This window comes from Ziziphus jujuba, chromosome 5, assembly GCF_031755915.1.
Source record: "Ziziphus jujuba cultivar Dongzao chromosome 5, ASM3175591v1".
NCBI lineage: Eukaryota > Viridiplantae > Streptophyta > Magnoliopsida > Rosales > Rhamnaceae > Ziziphus > Ziziphus jujuba.
The window spans coordinates 3,113,827-3,135,298 of NC_083383.1; the positions used below are offsets into that span (position 1 = coordinate 3,113,827).

At 35.1% G+C, this 21,472-nt stretch overlaps 2 protein-coding genes across 3 annotated transcripts; one reads left to right on the forward strand and one right to left on the reverse strand.

The window, feature by feature from the left end:
• The first annotated feature begins 6,108 nt into the window (after window positions 1-6,108).
• Window positions 6,109-18,036, forward strand: LOC107419991 (kinesin-like protein KIN-4A). Of its 2 annotated transcripts, none has more exons than XM_016028842.4 (26): window positions 6,109-6,859; window positions 7,809-7,955; window positions 8,056-8,205; window positions 9,069-9,322; window positions 10,062-10,249; window positions 10,422-10,546; window positions 11,031-11,067; window positions 11,675-11,766; window positions 11,940-12,050; window positions 12,273-12,386; window positions 12,558-12,651; window positions 12,857-12,972; window positions 13,066-13,164; window positions 13,246-13,350; window positions 13,448-13,564; window positions 13,656-13,736; window positions 14,203-14,274; window positions 14,673-14,766; window positions 14,912-14,943; window positions 15,030-15,127; window positions 15,199-15,297; window positions 15,457-15,678; window positions 16,204-16,366; window positions 16,702-16,872; window positions 16,962-17,268; window positions 17,399-18,036. In XM_016028842.4, exons 1-25 carry the CDS (start codon window positions 6,743-6,745, stop codon window positions 17,178-17,180), a joined length of 3,117 nt encoding a protein of 1,038 aa, XP_015884328.3. In that variant the 5' UTR covers window positions 6,109-6,742; the 3' UTR covers window positions 17,181-17,268; window positions 17,399-18,036. The 2 variants fall into 2 exon arrangements, with proteins under 2 accessions (XP_015884328.3, XP_015884329.3); XM_016028843.4 differs by having other exon boundaries at window positions 6,110-6,859; window positions 12,860-12,972.
• Window positions 18,037-18,471: 435 nt separating this feature from the next.
• LOC107419974 (uncharacterized) lies at window positions 18,472-21,035 on the reverse strand. The gene is made up of 2 exons (XM_016028819.4): window positions 20,676-21,035; window positions 18,472-19,182 (listed from the first exon to the last, which is right to left on the reverse strand). Exons 1-2 carry the CDS (start codon window positions 20,865-20,867, stop codon window positions 18,817-18,819), a joined length of 558 nt encoding a protein of 185 aa, XP_015884305.1. The 5' UTR covers window positions 20,868-21,035; the 3' UTR covers window positions 18,472-18,816.
• Between the last annotated feature and the right edge of the window lie 437 nt (window positions 21,036-21,472).

The window sequence follows — 21,472 nt, forward strand, 5'->3', positions numbered from 1 at the left end:
CACATTAGGGGACTTGTGGGGGCCAAAAAATTGTTAAAATGTGATAACCATAGGAGTTTCGGTAAATACCGATGAAATCTACGGTAATTTTTTCAATAACTACAAATTGATTATCGTAGGTTTCATCGGTAATTTCCAAAAGCCCTACGGTAATCAAATTTTTGTGCCCATTTAAGAACTTTTTCAGAAATTTTGAGGTTCTTTCTCTTGAGGATCATTGAAGAAAGTATATTTTGCATGTTGTTGCATTTAACACACATTAGGAGACTTGTGGGCACCAAAAAATTGGTCAAATGTGATTACCACAGGGGTTTCGGTAATTACAGATGAAACCTACAGTAATTTTTCCAGCAAGGACAAATTGATTACCGTAGGTTGCATCGGTAATTACCGAAGGCCATATGGTAATAAATTTTTTTTGGCAATTTGAGAACTTTTTCAGAATTTTTTGGATTTTTTCTCCTTAGTATCATTAAAGAATGTATATTTTGTATGTTGTTGCATTTAACACACATTAGGGGACTTGTGGGGGCCAAAAAATTGGTAAAATGTGATAACCATAGGGGTTTCGGTAATTACCAATGAAATCTACGGTAATTTTTCCAGCAACTACAAATTGATTGTTGTAGGTTTCATCGATAATTACCGAAGGCCCTACGGTAATCAAATTTTTGTGCCCATTTGAGTACTTTTTCAGAACTTTTGGGATTTTTTCTCTTGAGGATCATTGAAGAAAATATATTTTGCATGTTGTTGCATTTAACACACATTAGGGGACTTATGGGCCCTAAAAAATTGGTAAAATGTGATTACCACAGGGGTTTCAATAATTACCGATGAAACCTATGGTAAATTTTTCAGCAAGGACAAATTGATTACCGTAGGTTGCATCGGTAATTACCGAAGACCCTACGGTAATAAATTTTTAGGCAATTTAAGAACTTTTTCTGAACTTTTGAAATTTTTTCTCTTTAGGATCATTGAATAATGTATATTTTGCATGTTGTTGCATTTAACACACATTAGAGGACTTGTGAAGGCAAAAAAATTAGTAAAATGTGATTACCACAGGGGTTTCGGTAATTACCAATGAAACCTATGGTAATATTTCTAGCAAGGACAAATTGATTACAGTAGGTTTCATCGGTAATTACCGAAGGTCGTACAGTAATCAAATTTTTTTGCCAATTTGATAACGTTTTCAAAATTTTTGGTGATTCTATTCACGCTTCTCCGGCCTCCTTGACGCTGATTTTTCGAAAGAAACTTTGGCGAGCAACGTTAGAAACTTAAAAACAACCACAAATTCTAGTAGAACCGGAACAAAACCACAATTTGCTAAAGATCTAGATTCTTTTGATCCACCATTCAAGTATTTCTGAAGAAGTAGAAATAGAGGCAGGATTGAAGATGGGCATCGTCGAGCATTAGCGTGAAGATCTGAGCATTGCTTTCTTCGAACTCAAACTTGTTGTCTTTAGATTTGGTCATCTTTCTAATTTCAGCATTGATTTTTTATGAGAACCCAGAAACCAAATCGTAGGAGCCACAAAAGGTTTTCTTATATTAAATTTAAAATAAAAGACATACAAGTCTTTTAAAATTTTTTTAAGGATGTAATAAATATTAAAGGGCAAAGAAAAAGAAAAGTTAACCGATGAAGCGGTATATATCATCATAGCCCTTTTAAAAGGAACATTGGACCAAATTCCCCTTTAATTTTCCTATGAAGCTTTTGTTTATTTAACTGGACCCTTAACCGAGAAGATAATGGACCGGCCAATGGTCCGATGGAAGACAACCATGAAAAAAAACCATTAGCCAAGCCCATCAAGTCAAAGACCCACGTTTTACTGGGTGTTAGGCCCATAATTCAATTGAATATTTTATTTTTAATATTTGTACTCTTTAATTTATTTATTTTTTACGGTGTTTGTGTCACAAACTTTCAATGCATCACTATTATTATATTTTTATGAAATTCATTTTAATACAGAAAAGTTAGTTAACCGGTCTCATTGTTCCAATAATGAAGTCTAACAAACAAAAAAATTTCAATAGTAAATATGTGTTAATGGATAATTATTCCAACATCAACAAATAAATAAGTCACAGGTTTAAAAATAAATTGAAGTTAGGAATTTAGTTGTATGTTTTATTGAAATAATGTTAATCAACAGATATACAACATTTTTTTTGAAAATGGACAAATTGAGACAAAAATGTCGATACCATGTTTTTGGTGGGACATAAAATATCCAACCAAGCCTGACTGAAAGGATCAATTCTGTGCCAACGGCTCTGGACACGGTGGGTGAAATGGCTGGGCAATGGCTACCCACACAGACATAGTCTTCATCCAATGCGTATGCAAAATACCTTTTGAGAAATACTTGACAAAATAATGTTCTCCACTAGTTTTTCCATGCTAACTAGCACAGGTGGGTCTTTTTTTTCTTTTCTTTTTTTAATAAAAAAAAATCTCATCCGCAACTCACTTTCTTTCAACTCCGGTCACAGTGTTAAAAACTGCACCGATTTTGTCCTTGGACCTTGGAAAGTAGAGTGAGATTTGGACAACAACACATTTGGATTAGTGGTGCGGTGCAACTCTTTCTGACTCTATCTAATTAAAAAGTTAAAATAGAAAAAGAGAAAAAGAAATGACCAATCATAAGCAGACTGGGCATCAAATGGAGAGGAGTGGAGGGGAAGAAGTAGAGGAACCAAACCCCACTTCCACTCATTATCCCAAAACCCACCTAAAGACAGAGGTCTAGTACCAAAACCCACATTTTGATGCATGCTCATGATGAAACTACTGCACCATTGCACATGTTGTGTCTCCACTCATCCAATGCTTTTTTATAAGAGCTTAGACCCAGGAATAAGAGAGAGCAATGGAGCTTTTAAGACATTGCAGATTTTATCCAATAAAGAATGTGATGGAACATAACCAAAAAATAAAAATAAAAAAAGAAGAAGCAAAACTCTTCAAGAACCACAATTAGATTGCGTATTCACTTTGAGTGGACGAGAGGTCAACTTTCATTATTATGCAATTGGGGAATCATTTTCTCTTCTATGAAACCATAATTTTAATGTGTTAAAAAAAAGTACTTAATACAAATGAGTGCACTGACTATATTAAACTGGGCGCGGGATTGGACCGTAAGATAGTCCAAAATTAGTTTTAATTATAATGTTAATGATTCTTGTACATGAGAGAGGATTGCTTGTGAGAATGATCCAACAAAGGGGAACAGAACGATTAAAAGGATGTTTTGGGAATAATGTTTTGATGTAAAGGAGGTGAGAGCATGTGATGCTAAGCTCCACATGACTAGAAAGCAAAATCCAAACCTCCCCCACCCCAAAAAAAATAAAAAAGTAGAGTTGGGGGGTGAGAGGATCAAGAATAACTTAAAGAAAAGCACCAGTGGCACCACAAGTAGCTGAAACTTGTTTATATGGAAAAAGCTACTGCTGTTAAAAAAGGAATGGACTTTATTTTCTCCAATCATGTGGTTGTCCTCGTGGTTTGATGAGAACGCTGTGTTGGGATACAGACATACACAAGCTGATAAGCAGGTATTTAATTGGCCGAAAGCTAATTGCTTTTGTTTCAGTGTATTATGATATTATATTTGTTGTAATATATAATATAAAAAAAAATAGTGTAAAAAAGAATGTAAAAAAGTAACAGCAAGGTGAAACGCAGCAACAAATTGACTCGTGAAAAAAGATGAGACTGGAATTGCTTCTAATTTGTTCAAACTTCTGATGGACATGTTCATATAGATGTGAAATGAAAAAATAATAAAATAAACCTGGATAGGTTGGAGGTAACACATCAAAATAAAAAGCCATTTCATCATCTTGGCAGGTAAAATTTTGATGCGGAAAAAATAAAATATAGATTAATATTAACTTTTGCAGTCAAAAAAGTGATCATTTGTTTCAACAACACATAAAGTTAATTTAAACCTCATATCCAACAAATGAAGTTAATTAGGTCCTTTTTAAAGTCGGCAAACATCTGTTTAAACATAAAAATCAATATAACTATCATTGATTATCAAAACTAAATTGCCACAACAAACTAATCCAAGAATATTTAAAAAGTGGGTCATCGTTATGGTTGTTTGGTCTGCATCCGAGCTAACGGTCGGAATCGAAATTAGAAAATCCAATGAAGGGGGAGTTAGGTTGGGAGAAGGAAACTTGGGGTGAGGCCAATTTCTAGTAGCTCTCTGTCATTCCTTCTGAATGAAGGAGTCTGAGAAGTTGCTCAAAGCATTGGTGTGCTAAGTAGCTTGCTTAACTTGCAGTCCACCACAAAAATTTTTTCTTTTTTTTTTTTTAAAAAGAAGAGGATTTTTCTTTTTGTTTTTTCAGTCACCACCGAAATTTACCATTTCAATTCTCAATTCTCACCTTATGAAAGTCCATGTGTGTGGGACTGTGAGATAGGGAGAGCATACCTCTCTACATTTGCAGGCTAAAGCCTATTCATTCAACACGTATATACTGGTTCTGATATTTGCAAAAGTGCTTTTATGGTGGTAATCTATGCTGGTTATGTTACATTAACAGGACTGGAAATATGACGTTACATCCTAGTTAGGGCCCACTAAAAAGGTTACGCAATATCGATGAGACGATAGAATTTTAGATCTTAGGAATGGAAGATAATCTACTGACCAACTATGTAAATTAATATTATTCATGTGCATTTAATTATTCAGACCATTTTAGGTAAAACTCGATTAACTTTCTTCTCTCTGGACCAAGCTGATTGAAGCCTAAAATGAAGAATTCAATTATGTTGACTAGGAGACTACTAATAAACTGCTTCAGACCCCACTTTTTTATGCCATTGATGATCTTTGCTATCTACTTCTTAACATTTTTTTTTTTTTAAATATCTCAGAAAAATCTAACAAAACAACCACCGTCACTATTATGCCCGAATCATATTAAGACGGTCGGGCTGTCAAATGTGTTCTGCTATAGAACAGTGCTAGTTAAGTCATGCATGTATATAAATAGAGTGTTATATGATTTCAGTGAAACCAGAAAGTGCACTAAACAAAAGGGAGGAAAAATGTATTTAAATAAATAAAAAGAAATTAAATCTTGGAGGAGAAAGTTGACAAGCCCACAAAAAACAGAAAAATAAAAGAAAAGGAAGGTAGTTTATTAACAAAATGAGCTGGTTAAAAAAATAAGTGAGCTGGTCTCGCAAGCAGGACTGAGAAAAGTCGCAGCTGAGCATAAAAAGATCAAAACTGCGAAGAGCCGATAATTTATTAAGTGCCACAAATTCTGTACAACGTGGGACCATCGGAGTCTGACTGAGTGATAGTGGGGTCCACTGGGTATTAAACACTAAAAGGCCATGTGATGTGGGAGACCACCAGCTGGCTGTGTCTAATTGTGTGTGGGTCTGTCTTTCCGTCCTCTCACTTTACTCCTTCACCCATGTCTAATACCCCGCTCGCTGTCACTTTCCTTTTACGACGCGCTCTCCATTTCTTCTCGCCGACCCACCCTCCCCAGCCCTCTATTTGCCCTTTCCACAAAAATTTAATAATAATAATAATAATTTATTAAATTTCATTAAATTAAAAGCATTCTAATTATTTTCACAAAAAGCTATTAATTACAACTTTAGTACTATCGAATAAAAATAATATTTATAAAGTGCAGTTCAGACAAAAACATATTTTACTGGGAAAACGACTATGTAACACAATTTTTGCAAATGAAGATTTTAGAATTGTCTACTTATTTGCTTAAAAAGACTTAAACCAAAAAAAAAAAAAAAAAAGAAGAAATTTGGGGAGTTGACGTTAATTGGGTTGGCGTGAGTAGCGCATGGTCTATTTTAATAGGCATAATACACGTAATTAATTATAGAATTGGTGGCAAGGACAGTGTCCTCGTGATGAATTCTTCTACGTAATTGTATTATTGAATGGGATTCCACATCACGTGGTCTGGGGTGCTGTTTGTGCCCAGCGCTTTTTCTACCACATTCCGGCAAATAGGAATTAAAAGGGTATAGTAGACTATCGTAGCTTCCACCTTTATTATACGTGGAACGAAATTAGGAAAACAACCAAAAAAAAGGAAAAGAATTGAAAAGAAATTTGGTTGAGAGGGGTAGGATGGTAATAACGGAGGCACTGGGACGGTAAGAGACCGTTGTGAAAGGAGGGACAAATTGGGAAAGAGTGTGATAAAAGGTTCAGAAACACAACCGTCTGGGCTGGTGTGCAGTGAAGCGCAAGGAAAATGATAGTGGTTGTTGTCCCTGCAGTTACCCGCTACTTCTATCCCCTCACACAACCTTAAGATGCCAATTCCTCAACTACCCTTCACTTTCTATCTCTTTCTCTCTTTCTTTCTTTCTTTCTCTCTCTCTCTCTCTCTCTCTCTCTCTCAAATCTCAAAAAAAAAAAAAAAAAAAAACTATTTTTACTTTCTCTCTCTAACAATATTGTCTGAAACTCCCATACAGATACAGCTTATTTCTTTCTTGCTCCTGTAGTTGCCGTATCACTTTCCTGTCCGAAATCTTCCCCCAAAGTTCTCAGACAATGAGAACGGTTTTCCCAAAAAATTGATCGTTCAAGTCAACAACATACATTCCGCTTCACCGTGATTCTCTCTCTTTAAATCTGGAATTTTCCGTTGTTTCGCTCTCTAGCCACTGCTGCTGCTGCCGCCGCTTGCTATGGAAGCAGGGGAAGATTGTTGTGTGAAAGTTGCGGTTCACATCCGGCCTCTCATCGGAGACGAGAAGCTTCAAGGCTGTAAAGACTGCGTCACTGTCGTCCCTGGGAAGCCTCAGGTTCACTCTCCCACTCAATAATGCCTTACTTCTTTTTCCCTCAATTCTGATGTTCTTTAACTCATATTGCTTCCTACTCTTGCTTGTCAACGTCTGATTCTTTCACTTCATTATTTTTTTTTTTCTGTTTTTCAATGAAAAAAGAAAAAGAAAAAACTTATTAATGATCTCGGAAGATCTAGATCCGAAATCCAAATGCCACGCTTACTTCTTGTTAAGGAATAAGCGCTTTTTTATTTTTTTTTCAGAATTATTTTTTTTTCCTTTTTGGATGGGATATAGGAGCATTTTTTTGCTTCCGAATCTGATTTTGGATCCGAAGTCAATTTTCTTCACCAAAAATTTCTATAAATAGATTAGTTCTATAATTGGATTAAATTTTAGGGGTGAAAAACATGAATTTCGATGGAATTTACAGGTATTTAGCTGACCACTAAATTTCCTGTTATATTTCCAATTCGAGAAAGTCTCTCGTCTCTAAGAATGAACAAGTAAAACACACTTCCTTAAACACGGTCTAAATTCTTCGGTGAATTTACGGCGAAGATTTTTAATTATTGTTAATTGTGAAAGCCACTCGTTTGGTTTTTTTGGTGCTATCTGGATTACGACTTGCTTGCTACTTCTGTCATTTCTGTTTTATAATAATTTCCCTCTTTTGGTAGTATAGGTTGGCACGCTATTTCTTTTCAGCGAAAGTATCATGAACTAAATATAGTTTTGTAATTACAAAAAAAGTTGAAAACTAGTCAGACGAAAATAGCAGTAGAAAATTTCTATCCTGAACCTTAATGGTTCGGACAAAAGGCAATGGCATGGCTAATTTTGGATTGTATTCTCCATGCAAAACTTCTGTTTTGTAAATCATGCATTTATAATTTCAAACAGTCCAAATTTAAAGTTTCTTGAGATACCTAATTGATGGTGGAAAGTATACAAAATAATGCAGGTACAAATTGGCACGCATTCATTTACTTTCGATCATGTCTATGGAAGCACTGGTTCCGCTTCATCTGCAATGTTTGAAGAATGTATTGCTCCACTAGTAGACGGTTTGTTCCAAGGATATAACGCTACTGTCCTTGCTTATGGTCAGGTAAATTATATTCCAATGGCATATTGATCAATCAGACCAAAGGCCGTATGTTTTGCAGTTTCAAAGTCCATTGCAATAATTATTTTCAATCTTCTTGCAGACGGGATCTGGGAAAACATATACCATGGGTACTGGCTTCAAAGATGGTTTCCAAACTGGATTAATCCCTCAAGTCATGAATGTTTTATTCAGCAAGATTGAAACTATGAAGCATCAAACCGAATTCCAATTGCACGTTTCCTTTATTGAGGTTTGTTAAACTGTTTCATTCCTTATTAGGTTATCTTTTATTAAATTCCCCTTTAAGTATAAAGTTCATAATGGATTGATACCATTCATATATACACTGGATAAATACCGGCCATGAATCATGACCTTAGATTATGAAAAAAAAAAAAAAAAAAAAAAAAAGGTTAATGGACTTCTATGTTACTTTGAGTTATGATGGAACCCCTATATTACGACTGTAGCAAATCACATGAAAATCTGAACATATATAATTTTTATTGGTCAGACCAACTAATATGAGATAAGAAGGTCTGTTGTCTTAAACTCAGATTTTGGAGCACCCCTGTAAAGCCATACTACAATTTTATCTCTTTTCAATTTCTTTTTGGAGTACCTCTAAAGTAATTGACTTCTATGTTACTACTTCTATGTTACTCTGAGTTATGGTGGAACCTCCATATTATGATTGTAGCAAATTACATGAAATCATATTTAATCTTTATTGGTCAGCCCAACTAATATGTGATACAAAGGTCTGTTGTCTTATACTTCAATTTTGGAGCACCCTTGTAAAACCATACTATAATTTTATCTCTTTTCAATTTCTCTTTGTTAAATTTTCATCTTCTATGCCATATGCATTTTTATTTTGGTCTTTATCCACTAAAGTTTTCAACATTTTCAGACCTCAGTTGAGAAGACATTATAGTATTTTACCAAGTTACAATTTGAATATGGCCTTTCTTTTATCTAAAAGTAACTTCATATAGATTTCTACCAACAATATCTAGCATGGCGAATAGATTTACAGCTAGCATTTGGTCAGCATCTATGTTCTTTTTTGTTTCTAAAGCGATCACCTAACTAAAAGATTTTGATTCAAAGATTTTGAAAGAAGAAGTACGAGATTTGCTGGATCCTACCTTTTTGAGCAAACCAGAGGCCATAAATGGGCATGTAGGGAAAGTAACAGTCCCTGGGAAACCACCGATACAAATTCGAGAATCATCGAATGGTGTGATTACTTTAGCAGGATCTACAGAAGTTAGTGTTAGCACACTAAAAGAAATGGCTGCTTGCCTAGAACAAGGTTCATTGAGTAGAGCAACAGGGAGTACAAATATGAACAACCAGTCAAGGTAAATCATGGATCACCCTTTTTTATTTTAGTTATATGTCCTATCAGTTTGCAGAATAGATGAGATCTAATAAAATGTCATTGACGTATGGAAAAAAGACTTAACCTTGTTGAACATGGGAACTTGAGAAAATTCCTTAATTTGGTATAAAACTATAAAGAAAGCGTACTTTTCATATAGAACACAAAATCTCCACTAATTTAGTTTTGTCTTTAATAATTATTATGAGTTCAACCTGAAGGAGGATTTTCATTTTATTCCAGATCAGTCATTCAGCAAAATATTTTTAGTAGCGAATGTCAATCACATAAGTTAATTGTTATTGTTAAAGCTTCTTTCCTGGTTTAATTATTTTTGAAACCCTGGATTGAATCACTTGTAAAATCTATTAACCAATGAGGTTTTGGGCGTCATTTACTTTTGTTTATAATAAAGTACCCAATTTGTATCTTATAATCATTATTGAAGGGATTAATAATTTTTTATGCTCAGTTCTTTTTATTGTAACTAGTCTAAGGATGTCAATTCAGTTTTATCTTTTAACACCTCAAGACAACAAAAAGGTTTTTCACTATGATATATTGGGATAATAGATAGAACTGGTATCAACATCCAAGATGTAATTCCATCTTACTGGTCTAGCTTAATAGAATGTGTGTGTGTGTGCACATTTTTGCAAATAGGTCTGCAGTAATTACCTCTGACTTTTAACATAATTCATCTCTACATATATGTGTAGTCGTTCACATGCCATTTTCACCATCACATTAGAGCAAATGCGTAAGGCCAATCCAGCATTTCCTGGTGATAGCAATCCTCCTGAGAGCATGAGTGACGAGTATCTGTGTGCTAAGTTGCATCTCGTAGACCTTGCTGGGTCAGAGAGAGCCAAAAGAACTGGTTCTGATGGCTTGCGTTTTAAGGAAGGTAGATTGAATTATCTACAAGTTCTTTTTAACTTATTTTCTTTATGGTTGTCAGTCACATTGATCTTTTCTTTCTTCCTCCTTTCTTTTTTTTATTTTTTATTTTTTATTTTTTATTTTTATTATTATTATTATATTTAAATTGGATTCTTGGGTTTTTTGTCTTTTAACAGGAGTTCATATTAATAAAGGTCTTCTTGCACTTGGTAATGTTATTAGTGCGCTTGGCGATGAAAAGAAGCGCAGAGAAGGTGTTCATGTTCCTTATCGAGACAGTAAACTTACTCGGCTTCTGCAGGTTTAATTCATCTGAAAGTATCTAACCTATAGTGTTTTAAGTAGTAATTTTGTCCTTTTTTAAAAAGATTTATCGTTGAGGAAGATGTAAGAGGATCTCTGTGGCAGGAAATCTTTTACTGAGTTGTTTTCATGCCAATTCCTTGGCCTTCCTGTCAGTGGTTGACTCTTTTTTGTAGATTTGGGAAAATGGTTCATTTATTTAAACACTGCCAGTATATTGAGTAGCATGATTGATTTACTTATAGAATAAATTTATTTTCTTATCTCTTGATGTTACTTGTCATCGCTAAGGTTGAGTGATTAATTCTTAGTGTTTGTTGAGTATGACTCAGTCATATGAAACTAGATTGTAGAATTTTAGAATTTTATACCTTCTGTCAAATGAAACTTTTTATTCCCTTTTACCATACTCTTTAAGTACTGCTTTTAGACTATGCATTATTTGTTAGAAATTTTAGACTAAAGTTTACAAATTTCGACAGGACTCACTTGGTGGTAACAGCCGGACAGTTATGATAGGTAAACCTTATTAGCATTGTTCTTTGTTTTTGTTAAATAATGGGATAGTAGCATATTCTAGTACTGCAAGCATAACAAGAAGTAGATATTTCTTTAAAACGAGAAATACGAAAATAAAAATAAAAATTATGCTCTAATAGGAACAGAGACAAATTTTCATACTACCACCCTATGTGTTATTCCCTTTCGTCCACAGTTTCTGTCTCACTTCAGGCAGATTTTTCGCATTTTGTGGATCAACTATAGGGAAAACAAAGGAGATCAAGATTTCCTAAAATGTCTTGAAATTACTGGGGTCCAAGTTGTTAGTGCCATTTAATCATAACATTCTAGCTATTCTGGCATCTTTTTTATTTTGTAGTTAATGTTCTTCACATATTTTTAGCAACCATTGCATGCTGCTACAGGGTCTGCAACAATATCGAGTTAGGAACATGTTTCTTTAGTACAATATGTTTGTTTCCATTCCCCTCCATGGAATGAACAGAATTTCTGTTTTTTTCAATTACTCTCCCCTCTTCACTATTTTCTATTTTTTCAATAGTTGATGCATGAATAGAATTTTTATCATGTCTTCCTCAAGTTCAACTTTTTCTCCCAATTCCAGCCTGCATCAGTCCTGCTGATATCAATGCCGAGGAGACCTTAAACACTTTGAAGTATGCAAATCGTGCACGCAATATCCGGAATAAACCTATTGTAAGTTTTCGGGATATCGATTTGATCTCTTTTCTTATTCTTTTTGCCATATCCAGACAAGTTTGTTTGGCTTCACCAAGATATCTGTATAAATTTTCTTTTATTTATTATTATTGTTTTTTAAGATTTATTTTTATTTATTCATTGTTATTATTATTATCAATTTGTAACAGGTAAATAGAGATCCCATGTCCAATGAGATGCTGAAGATGCGCCAACAACTAGAGTATCTGCAGGCTGAACTTTGTGCCCGTGGAGGAGGAACTTCGGCTGATGAAATACAGGTAATAATTCGTAGATATACGTGTCAGGTGGGGGATAAGGGAGGGTAACTCCTTATTGTTGCTTCTATTTTATGGTCAATTCATCAGAAAAGGAGTGGGGGGGAAGAAGAAGAAGCTCTTTTTAATTGTCAAATACCAGAAAAAATTGTCTGTCTGTTCCTTATTCTTAATAGCTCATTTATATTGGATAGTTTTATGCAAGTGATGTAACTCTTTGTGTAGGTGCTCAAGGAAAGGATTGCTTGGCTTGAAGCTGCTAATGAGGACCTTTGTCGGGAACTTCATGAATACCGTAGTAAATTCAATGCTGTAGAGCATTGTGAAAGAGATTCTCAAGTATGCACTAGACACCCTTTGTTTGACTCAACTCTTATTTATGAATTTTGCTTTTGACTCTTTTTTTATTATTTAACTGTGTAGACAAACTTATTCTTAATGGTTGCCACGTTGGATAAGACATTAATTAGCTAGATAACGCACATATATATCTAAAATGTCATATTTCAGGATAGCATTACCTGCTCAGTAAGAAGTGAGGGCCTTAAGAGGGATTTGCAAAGTGTAGAATCAGCGGACTATCAAATGGGAGAAACCATAACAGGTATGACTCTTCTCTGGTTTATGACTTCGTTTCACAACCTTACTTTCTTTATCAACTATATTTTTCGATAATATTTCATACTATCATTAATCCATAATCCCAGTCACCCCAAACCAGGTGAATCAGCAGCCTGGTTGTAGTTTATATAGATTCAAGCTTCCTTTTCTTGGAACCATTTTATTCAGGGAAGGATTGACAATTTCAGCAGGTGACAGTAGGGAAATTGATGAAGAAGTAGCAAAAGAGTGGGAGCACACACTTCTGCAAACTACCATGGACAAGGAGTTGCATGAATTGAATAGACGTCTGGAAGAGAAAGAGGTATTTATATACTGTGTTTTTGTATTAAAAAGGGACTTCGGTCATATTTTTTCTTTGTGTATAATGTGCAAATTGCATTCACTGTTTATGCAGTCTGAGATGAAACTTTTTGGAGGGTTTGATACTGTGGCACTCAAACAACACTTTGGAAAGAAAATCATGGAACTAGAAGATGAGAAGAGAGTTGTGCAGGTTAACTTCAGATTTTGAATTCAACGGGTTTGATTTCTTAAGAAGTCTGATTCAAATGGTGAACTTTTTTCAATTGAGCAGCAAGAGAGAGACCGTCTTTTGACTGAAGTTGAAAATCTTGCCGCTAGCTCAGATGGAAAGCTGCAAGATATCCACACCCAGAAGTTAAAAACACTCGAGGCACAGGTGATTACATTTTTCTGAACGTAATCTCTCCTTGGATTTAAGAAAACAGCCTTCTGCAGTCCAAATTCTTAGACCTTATACTATTTATTCATACCAGATTCTGGATCTTAAGAAGAAACAAGAGAACCAGGTTCAGCTTTTAAAGCAAAAACAAAAAAGTGATGAAGCAGCAAAGCGACTACAAGATGAGATCCAGTCTATAAAGGCACAGAAGGTTGATATTCATTCGATCTTCAATTTTTGAATTAATCATCATATTATTTGTCTTACGTCTGCTTCTATTATTAATTACTTTGAACTTATAGGTTCAATTGCAACAAAGGATAAAACAAGAAGCTGAACAATTTCGACAATGGAAAGCTTCTCGAGAGAAGGAAGTGCTGCAGGTATTTCACTTAGCTTCTATTTTTTGGGTTTGAAAACCAGTTCATAGACTCTAATGCTCCTGCCATTTATACTTCTGTATTTTTCTTTTTCCTGATTTTTAATGCATATTTCCAAAAACCACGGATGAGAGAGCTGCATTGGATATTTAATTTGGATGAAGTGACAGATTAGTAGTGCGAGCCTATAGCACAAAAGCCTCATTACTAGTTATGGCATCACACAAATTTCTTTGTTCAGTTATTAACACTATTAAAACCAATGAAGGCTTGGTACCTCATTAGTTGGCTTTTTTCATCATGATTCAGAGTTCTATTTTGAACACTTCAGCACTTTCATTATTATTGTTTATTTTCTCATCAGAGATTATGCTTTATATTTTTAAGTATCTTTTCATCTTAATGGAATCATCTGCGCCGGTTTATCTTATACTCCCTCCATCTTTTGTATATGTATTGGAAATAATAGTTACGAAAGGAGGGCAGGAGAAATGAATATGAAAGGCATAAGCTGCAAGCTTTGAATCAGCGCCAGAAAATGGTAATTATTTCTTCTTTGGTTGATTATTACTTAGAAATATCTCACTATATGTGTTTGAAAAAGTCAATCTGTACTGGGAACTTTTCTGGCTATAAGCTTCCGAGTGCCCCACCCTGACATTGGGCTCATTAGCTTATTAATATATGGTATCTTTTCCCTTTGCTAAGATCACATTTATGCGGATAAAATTGTCTGGTCTTGCTGCCTGATGCTTTTGCCAAATTAAGGACACTTCCCCTTGTAGTGTGAGGATCAATAGAATGCTATAAACTTTCAAGGCATGTAGAAAAATGGCTATAATATATAGTTCTAGATGTGGTAGCTTATTTCTGTTTTCCTCATATATATATATAAAGGCAAAAGTTTTAAGAAGTAAATTAAATAATTCTCTCTTTCAGGTTCTTCAAAGAAAGACCGAAGAGGCTGCAATGGCAACCAAGAGGCTGAAAGAATTGCTAGAAGCTCGCAAGTCTTCTGCCCGCGATAACTCAGGTATGGGGCAACAAAAGGTCATCTGAGGATATGCAATCCACAGTTTTTTCAAAATTCCTTCAATAACAACCCTTTTCCCTAGAAAATATAGAGCCTTAGCCTCCATTGTAAAATAGCAATTTTCTAATTGTACGCTATTTTCCAGTTGTTGCCAATGGAAATGGAACAAACGGACAGGTATGAACTTTCTTCCTTTTTTTGGTATAAAAATGTTTGCTACATTTTGGATTTTAAGCCTATTTTAACTTACATTCCATCACCAGAGCAATGACAAATCCTTGCAACGCTGGCTTGACCATGAGCTAGAAGTTATGGTGAACGTGCATGAAGTACGCTATGAATATGAGAAGCAAAGTCAAGTGTATGTATTTAATTTTGTTTAATTAATTTCCTAAATGAACTGTTGTGGCTTAATTACTCTGAAATCTCTAGGCGAGCTGCACTGGCAGAAGAGTTAGCCATTCTAAAGCAAGTGGATGAATTTGCTGCTAAGGGCCTTAGTCCTCCAAGAGGAAAGAATGGTTTTGCTAGGTATAATTTGAGGCTCAACACTTCAATTTATCAATGCAGCAATATATATTAGAGTGTGGGATTTGGGATTTGATTAAAATGGTAGAAGGAAACAGATATAATAATAGTAAATTAAACCTCTTTTCTCTGGTGGATTTACTACTGGGTATTGTCTTTCAGAGTGTCTTCCATGTCTCCTAACGCAAGAATGGCCAGAATATCTTCACTTGAGAACATGCTGAGCATTTCATCAAACTCACTTGTTGCAATGGCGTCACAACTTTCTGAGGCAGAAGAACGAGATCGTTCTTTCACTAGCCGTGGACGTTGGAACCAATTACGCTCCATGGCAGATGCCAAGAACTTGCTTCAATATATGTTTAATTCAGTTGCAGATGCAAGGTGCTCTACTTGACCTACTATTCTAAATGCTCGTCATTTTAATTTTTTCTTATGAAATCACATCTAGTTGCCTTTTCTAGCTTCCAAAGGATGCAAGTTAAAAAAACAAATAAATCTACTAATTCATTCTTGCCCAATTACTTTTTCCCTTAAAACACATAATACTTCTTTCTTTTCTGAAGGAAAAATTGGTAAATATAATGAAAATTGGGAGCATCACTGAGTAGGATGACAGTGAAGGGGCAAAAGAATTGTCTATCATCTATAAAAATGAACACGGAGCATCTATCATCTGTCAAATTAGTTGTCCAGCAGTCAAATTACGCTTCTTTTTTTTTTTTTTTTTTTGGTTTTTTGAAACGGTAGTTTGAAAATCAAGCAACTAGCTTCATTCTTATCTGACAACATGAATATGTATATGTACCTTCATTTTATTTCTTTTTGGCAGCTGTCAATTTTAAGCGTCAATTATGTTTTAAAAAAACAAAAAACAAAAAAATGAAGCGTCAATTTTCGTTTTGACAGGTGTCAATTGTGGGAGAAGGATATAGAATTCAAGGAAATGAAAGAACAACTCAAAGAGCTTGTAGGTCTGTTGCGGCAGAGTGAGACACGTAGAAAGGAGGTTGAGAAGGAACTAAAATTGAGAGAGCAAGCTGTTGCAATTGCATTGGCTACATCAGCCTCGGTAAGAACTCCCTAGATTGAATACTCTGCCAAATATATCCGTGTTATGAAGCTATACGTTATGGCTAGCATACAAATGAAATTATTTCACTGTTAGTAAGTATTTGGGAAGGAAGTTGGTCAAAATTGATCAGTTGAATTTACATATACTTGTCAAAGAAAAATATTATCGGCTGTAACATGCAGAATTTTGGGGTCCTTTCACTAGTTTTGCCACCACCATAAGTTGTCCATTCAATCTTTTCTTACCATGGACTGAAAATATATTGTATCAATATTATGGTTAGTACTAATTACAATATTCAATTGTTCTTGTTACAACTTGTTGCTTTTCAGCCTGGCCTTGATCAGGGGAACTCGCACAATTCATTGAAACACTCTGCTGATGATATGAGTGGTCCCTTATCCCCAATATCTGTGCCAGCACAGAAGCAGTTAAAATACACGGCAGGAATTGCTAATGGCTCAATCAGGGAATCAGCAGCATTTATAGATCAGACGAGAAAGGTTAATTTCCTGCTCCTTCCATTATAGAATTTGGATCTTTATTCCCATTTTATCTAAGACTAAGAAAGTGGGTTTTGCTGTGAGTGCAGATGGTACCAATTGGGCAGTTGTCAATGAAAAAATTAGCAGTTGTAGGACAATCTGGGAAGCTATGGAGATGGAAAAGGAGTCATCATCAATGGCTATTGCAATTCAAATGGAAATGGCAGAAGCCATGGAGACTGTCAGAATGGATTAGACACAGTGATGAAACACTCATAAGGTCGAAGCCTCGACTACAGGCTCTCTCGAAATGTGATGTGGTTTGATATTTCACCATATCGTTACCCAAATTTCATCTGTGGCCTATAAGCATCATCCCAACCATGGCATGGACAAGCAAAAAGACAAGCCCAGGTAACAAATTTTATAAATAAGCAGCACATTTGCACGTTGTTGACAAAATTGATGATGGTGGTGACCAATATTTTCTTTGCAATACCGTGCTCATGGACTTTCAATTTTGTCTTTCATTTGAATGGTGCAGCATGCTGTTAGTAGCCGTTGAGGATATCTGCTTATGTCATGAATGAATCCATTTTGGAGAGGTTAGGTTTACGATCTTGAAATTTTTATCAAGGGTGCATATTGTAAAGCTGTGTTTCATGGTGTCGATGGTTACCCATTTACATAGAGCTGTGTTTCATGGTGTCGATGGTTACCCATTTACGTAGAAGAAGACCACCAAAAGGGTTGAGGGTGCGGGTGGTGATGATACTTTGGTAGAAGGAGATGTAGCTCCGGAAGGTGCCATACAGTGTTGCAGTATATTTTCTGTTAATAACACCGATTCAAGAGAAGAAACCATTCTGTCAAGTCATAGAAATATATATTAAAAGAGGTTGTCCTTTTATAGTCGTACTTCTTCTGGACGTAAAGTTGTTTTTAGTGTCTATTGTGTGTAAGCACAATATCAACCGCTATGTAGCATAATTCTGTTGCATCACAGTTCACCCACGAAAAAAAAAAAAAAAAAAAAAAAAAAAAAAGGAAAATTCTTTGGGAGATTTTTTTTTTTTTTTTTCCACTTTGTTGTGTAAAACATTACATTTACTTGAATCCTGTATGTATGTTGTATGGAAATAGTGGAAAATATTCAATCACAATTAAAGCTTTTATTTTTTATTTTTTTATTTTCTTGGTAGAATGTGTATTCTTTAATCAGTTTGTTTGACTGTATTTTTACTCTTGTATATATAATATGTGCTGGGCTGGGTAATGGTGGAAGCCCAAGCTACAAAAGAACAGTGGAGAATACGATTTGGAAGAAGTGGACTCTTTGGGACCATCCTTTATTGATATAGATCCACATTACGTTGAGCTTCGTCCAATTTACCATACCAGGACACAGTAATATGCTTGCATTCTCGACTGTTGACATATTAACTAAAGCGTCCGCCTTGTTTTTTTTTTTTTTTTTTCTCCTCTAAAAGGGTATAACTTGCTGCAGAATTCTCAATAGAAAAAAACGATAAAGCTTGAAAACCACAATTTTGTCAATCCAATAAAAACATAGTAATAAATTAAAGGATATAAAAACATTTTAACTAAAAGCCACCATTTAAATTATCCAAACTAGGGTAAATTTCATTCATAAATAATGATCTCAATTGTTTACGCTATCACAACTGGAACGTTTACCATTTAGATATTCTGAACAAACATTTGATTTACTTTAAACGATTACAACATTGTAGTAAACTTATAATACAAGGGAATAGATTCCAACAGTTTAACAATATTGAGCAAAATGTAAATCTCAAGAGAGAGAGAGAGAGAGTGAGAGATACTAAATTCAGAGGAACAACTTCTCTTCAGGTAACATTAGAAGGGAAAATGTTACGCAGCCATGAAACCTATAATATCATTTCAAAAGTACAAATATCCACTCTTTGCAATACCTCATCATACTTGGCAACACCAATATGTATAGTGCTCCTCTTTGCGATGGTTGCTAACCAGTCCGCCACACTGTAAACAGATGAAGCTACTCCCATCTGAAAATGCATCCAAAACAATCTGTGTTCTACCAGTTTCAGCCAGTATAGAGCTCACATGAGCATCATGCACAAGTGATGAGTCATCCCTATAATCCGCTGAAGGTTCAGTTTTTAAAGGTTGAACTTCGGCAATTGCACACTCAGCAAACAAAGAAGCTAACTGATCAACAGCAGCATTTTCTCGCAGTCTACTCTTATACAATTCTCGAGCACGATGCAAGGACTGAAATACAGCATCATCCCCTCCTGTGGTTCTCATTGCCATTACAACCTGTTCAAAAACTAAATAAGCTTTGGATACTAACAGTAACAGTAACCAAATTATTTAGAATTTTAATTTGTTCAGTAATAAGGACCAAGCACTAGCCTCTCGTTGAAGAAAATGGATATGTTCTACGCTTCCATGTGTATCTGGACAATCCAAATGTACATGACACAGATACTAATTTACTAAATCCAGAAACAAAATACAACGACACATTTATATCATAACAACTATGTAAGGCATGCATATAATGCCATAGCAAACTCTAATAGAACCCCAAAACAAGACCCTCACCAAAGCCAATATAAATAGTTGAGTTCATAATAACAACAACAACTACAATAATAAAGGTGGAAATTATGTTCTAAGTGCCAACAAATACACTTCAGATCTGAATGATCACAATTGTCCTAGATAGCTTTACCTTAGGAACTGTTAGACATAGATGATAAATTATAGAAGTTGTTACTAGAAGTGTCAAGGAATTCATACAGTCCTCGTTACATGGTCATTGAAGCTGGATATGGTAAGAATTATGGAATCAATAGAAAATCCCTCTCAACCTACCCCATGTAAACTTTTCAAAGAAAGCCAGAGGCAATTTCTCCAGATTCATCACTTCAAAAGTGAAAGGCAATCTGAAGAGTTACACCCTTCAGCACCGTTAACAGCCCGACTAATTTTCTTTGCTCGCTACCTGTTAATAGAAGGGGGAAAAAACACGAATATTGCCTAAATTACTATATGAATCCACAACATGCACTTCATTTCTCCACCGCATTCTTTAAAACCACGATCTGAAAGTACCAAGTCCTTAAAACCAAGTGACATCTTGTGGAAGCGCTTCCAACATTTCCTTTTAACAATTGCCTCCATAAGTAATGTTTTTTCAGACCAAGAAAGTGTCCTCCGAGTCGGAAGATAAAGTTAACCAAAGCCCAAGTCTATGATTTTGCTAATACTTATTGACCCCTACAAAATTATGAACATCACATTCACACCATAAGCCATGTTGACAGCTTAAGCATTGTTTCAATCCACAAAGATGTTACTTTTAACAAATGCACCACTTGCAAGATGTTTCTTGAAGCTGGATCACCATAAAAAAGATTTCTCTATGATAAGATTTCCTCCATATCTTTACCGCCCCAAAGAGGGAAAGGTGTAGACACATTCTGGTTTTCCTTGTTAATATATGCAGTTTATTATTCTCTTTTTAACTCTTAATTTTACTCTTTTAAAAAAACAGGAAATAGAAGAAAAGGTGATATGCATCTGATGCGCAAAAAAAATTCATCAAATACCAAATTGGCATTGGCGATTGACTGAATAACTGGTCGTGGTAATAATTTTAGATTACCACAAATGATGGTCGCAATCACCGTGTAAACCCAAAAACACAGGTTAAAAAACAAATAATAATCTGAGAAGAAAGAAGCAAGTGATATAATCAAAAGGAAAACAGAAGTGAAAGGAAATTAGAGAGATGATAAAATTACCGCTTGAAGAGCCTGAGAAGGCTTGCCTTGGTTGATAAGCTGCCGAGCCATTGTGAGTAAGTCGCGTACGGCGTTAGAGTTGGAGTTGGAGGCCGCCTGCGGCTGCTGCTGCTGCTCAATCGCCGTCTCTGTTTCCATTATCTCCCCACCTTCCATGCTCACATCCCTCGTTCCTCTCTCTTCTCTCTTCATCTCCTCCTCCTACTCTCTTCTCCTTTTATTTTATTTTATTTTATTTTATTTTATACTTTTTTATCATTTAAATTAAAATTGCACAATCAAATTAAATTTTCAGATGTAGCTATCTTCAGATTTCGATTATCGTGTTTAGTGTTTTCTTTCTTTTATAAATTCTAGTTTAATTTGGTTTTTTTTTTTTTTTTTTCCTTTTTTATTTTAATGTTCTGAACCTGGAGGATTCTAGCAAATTCCGCACTACCGCCTCCCCGTTTCTGGATACAAATGGATCGCGCTAATAGTACTGGGTTTCAGTTTCTTCTTTCTGGGCATTTGTTTTTATTCATTGGGCTTTTAGATGGCCCATTATTTTTGTTTTGATTGTTTTTGTCATTAGTATTACGGTACTAATCTGTCACCGCATTGCCCTTCCAATGATCCAACAAATCATGAAAATGAATAATGCTGACATTCTATTTATATACACTTCTTTTCCAATTACAATCTCTGCGAGGTATTGTTATTTTTAATATGGTTCTGAGCAAGAGCAACTTGGAAATTGGAATACCTGAAACCAAAGATTGCTAGCTTTAATTAACATAACCCCCCACGACCCCACC

Coding starts and splice junctions, on each gene's coding strand:
- LOC107419991 (XM_016028842.4), top strand. CDS start 6,743: ATGGAAGCAGGGGAAGATTGTTGTGTGAAAGTTGCGGTTCACATCCGG. Junction 10,547..11,030: donor AACTTACTCGGCTTCTGCAG/GTTTAATTCATC, acceptor AAATTTCGACAG/GACTCACTTGGTGGTAACAG. Junction 14,767..14,911: donor TTCTGCCCGCGATAACTCAG/GTATGGGGCAAC, acceptor GCTATTTTCCAG/TTGTTGCCAATGGAAATGGA.
- LOC107419974 (XM_016028819.4), bottom strand. CDS start 20,867: ATGAAGAGAGAAGAGAGAGGAACGAGGGATGTGAGCATGGAAGGTGGG. Junction 19,183..20,675: donor CTTCTCAGGCTCTTCAAGCG/GTAATTTTATCA, acceptor GTTTTTGAACAG/GTTGTAATGGCAATGAGAAC.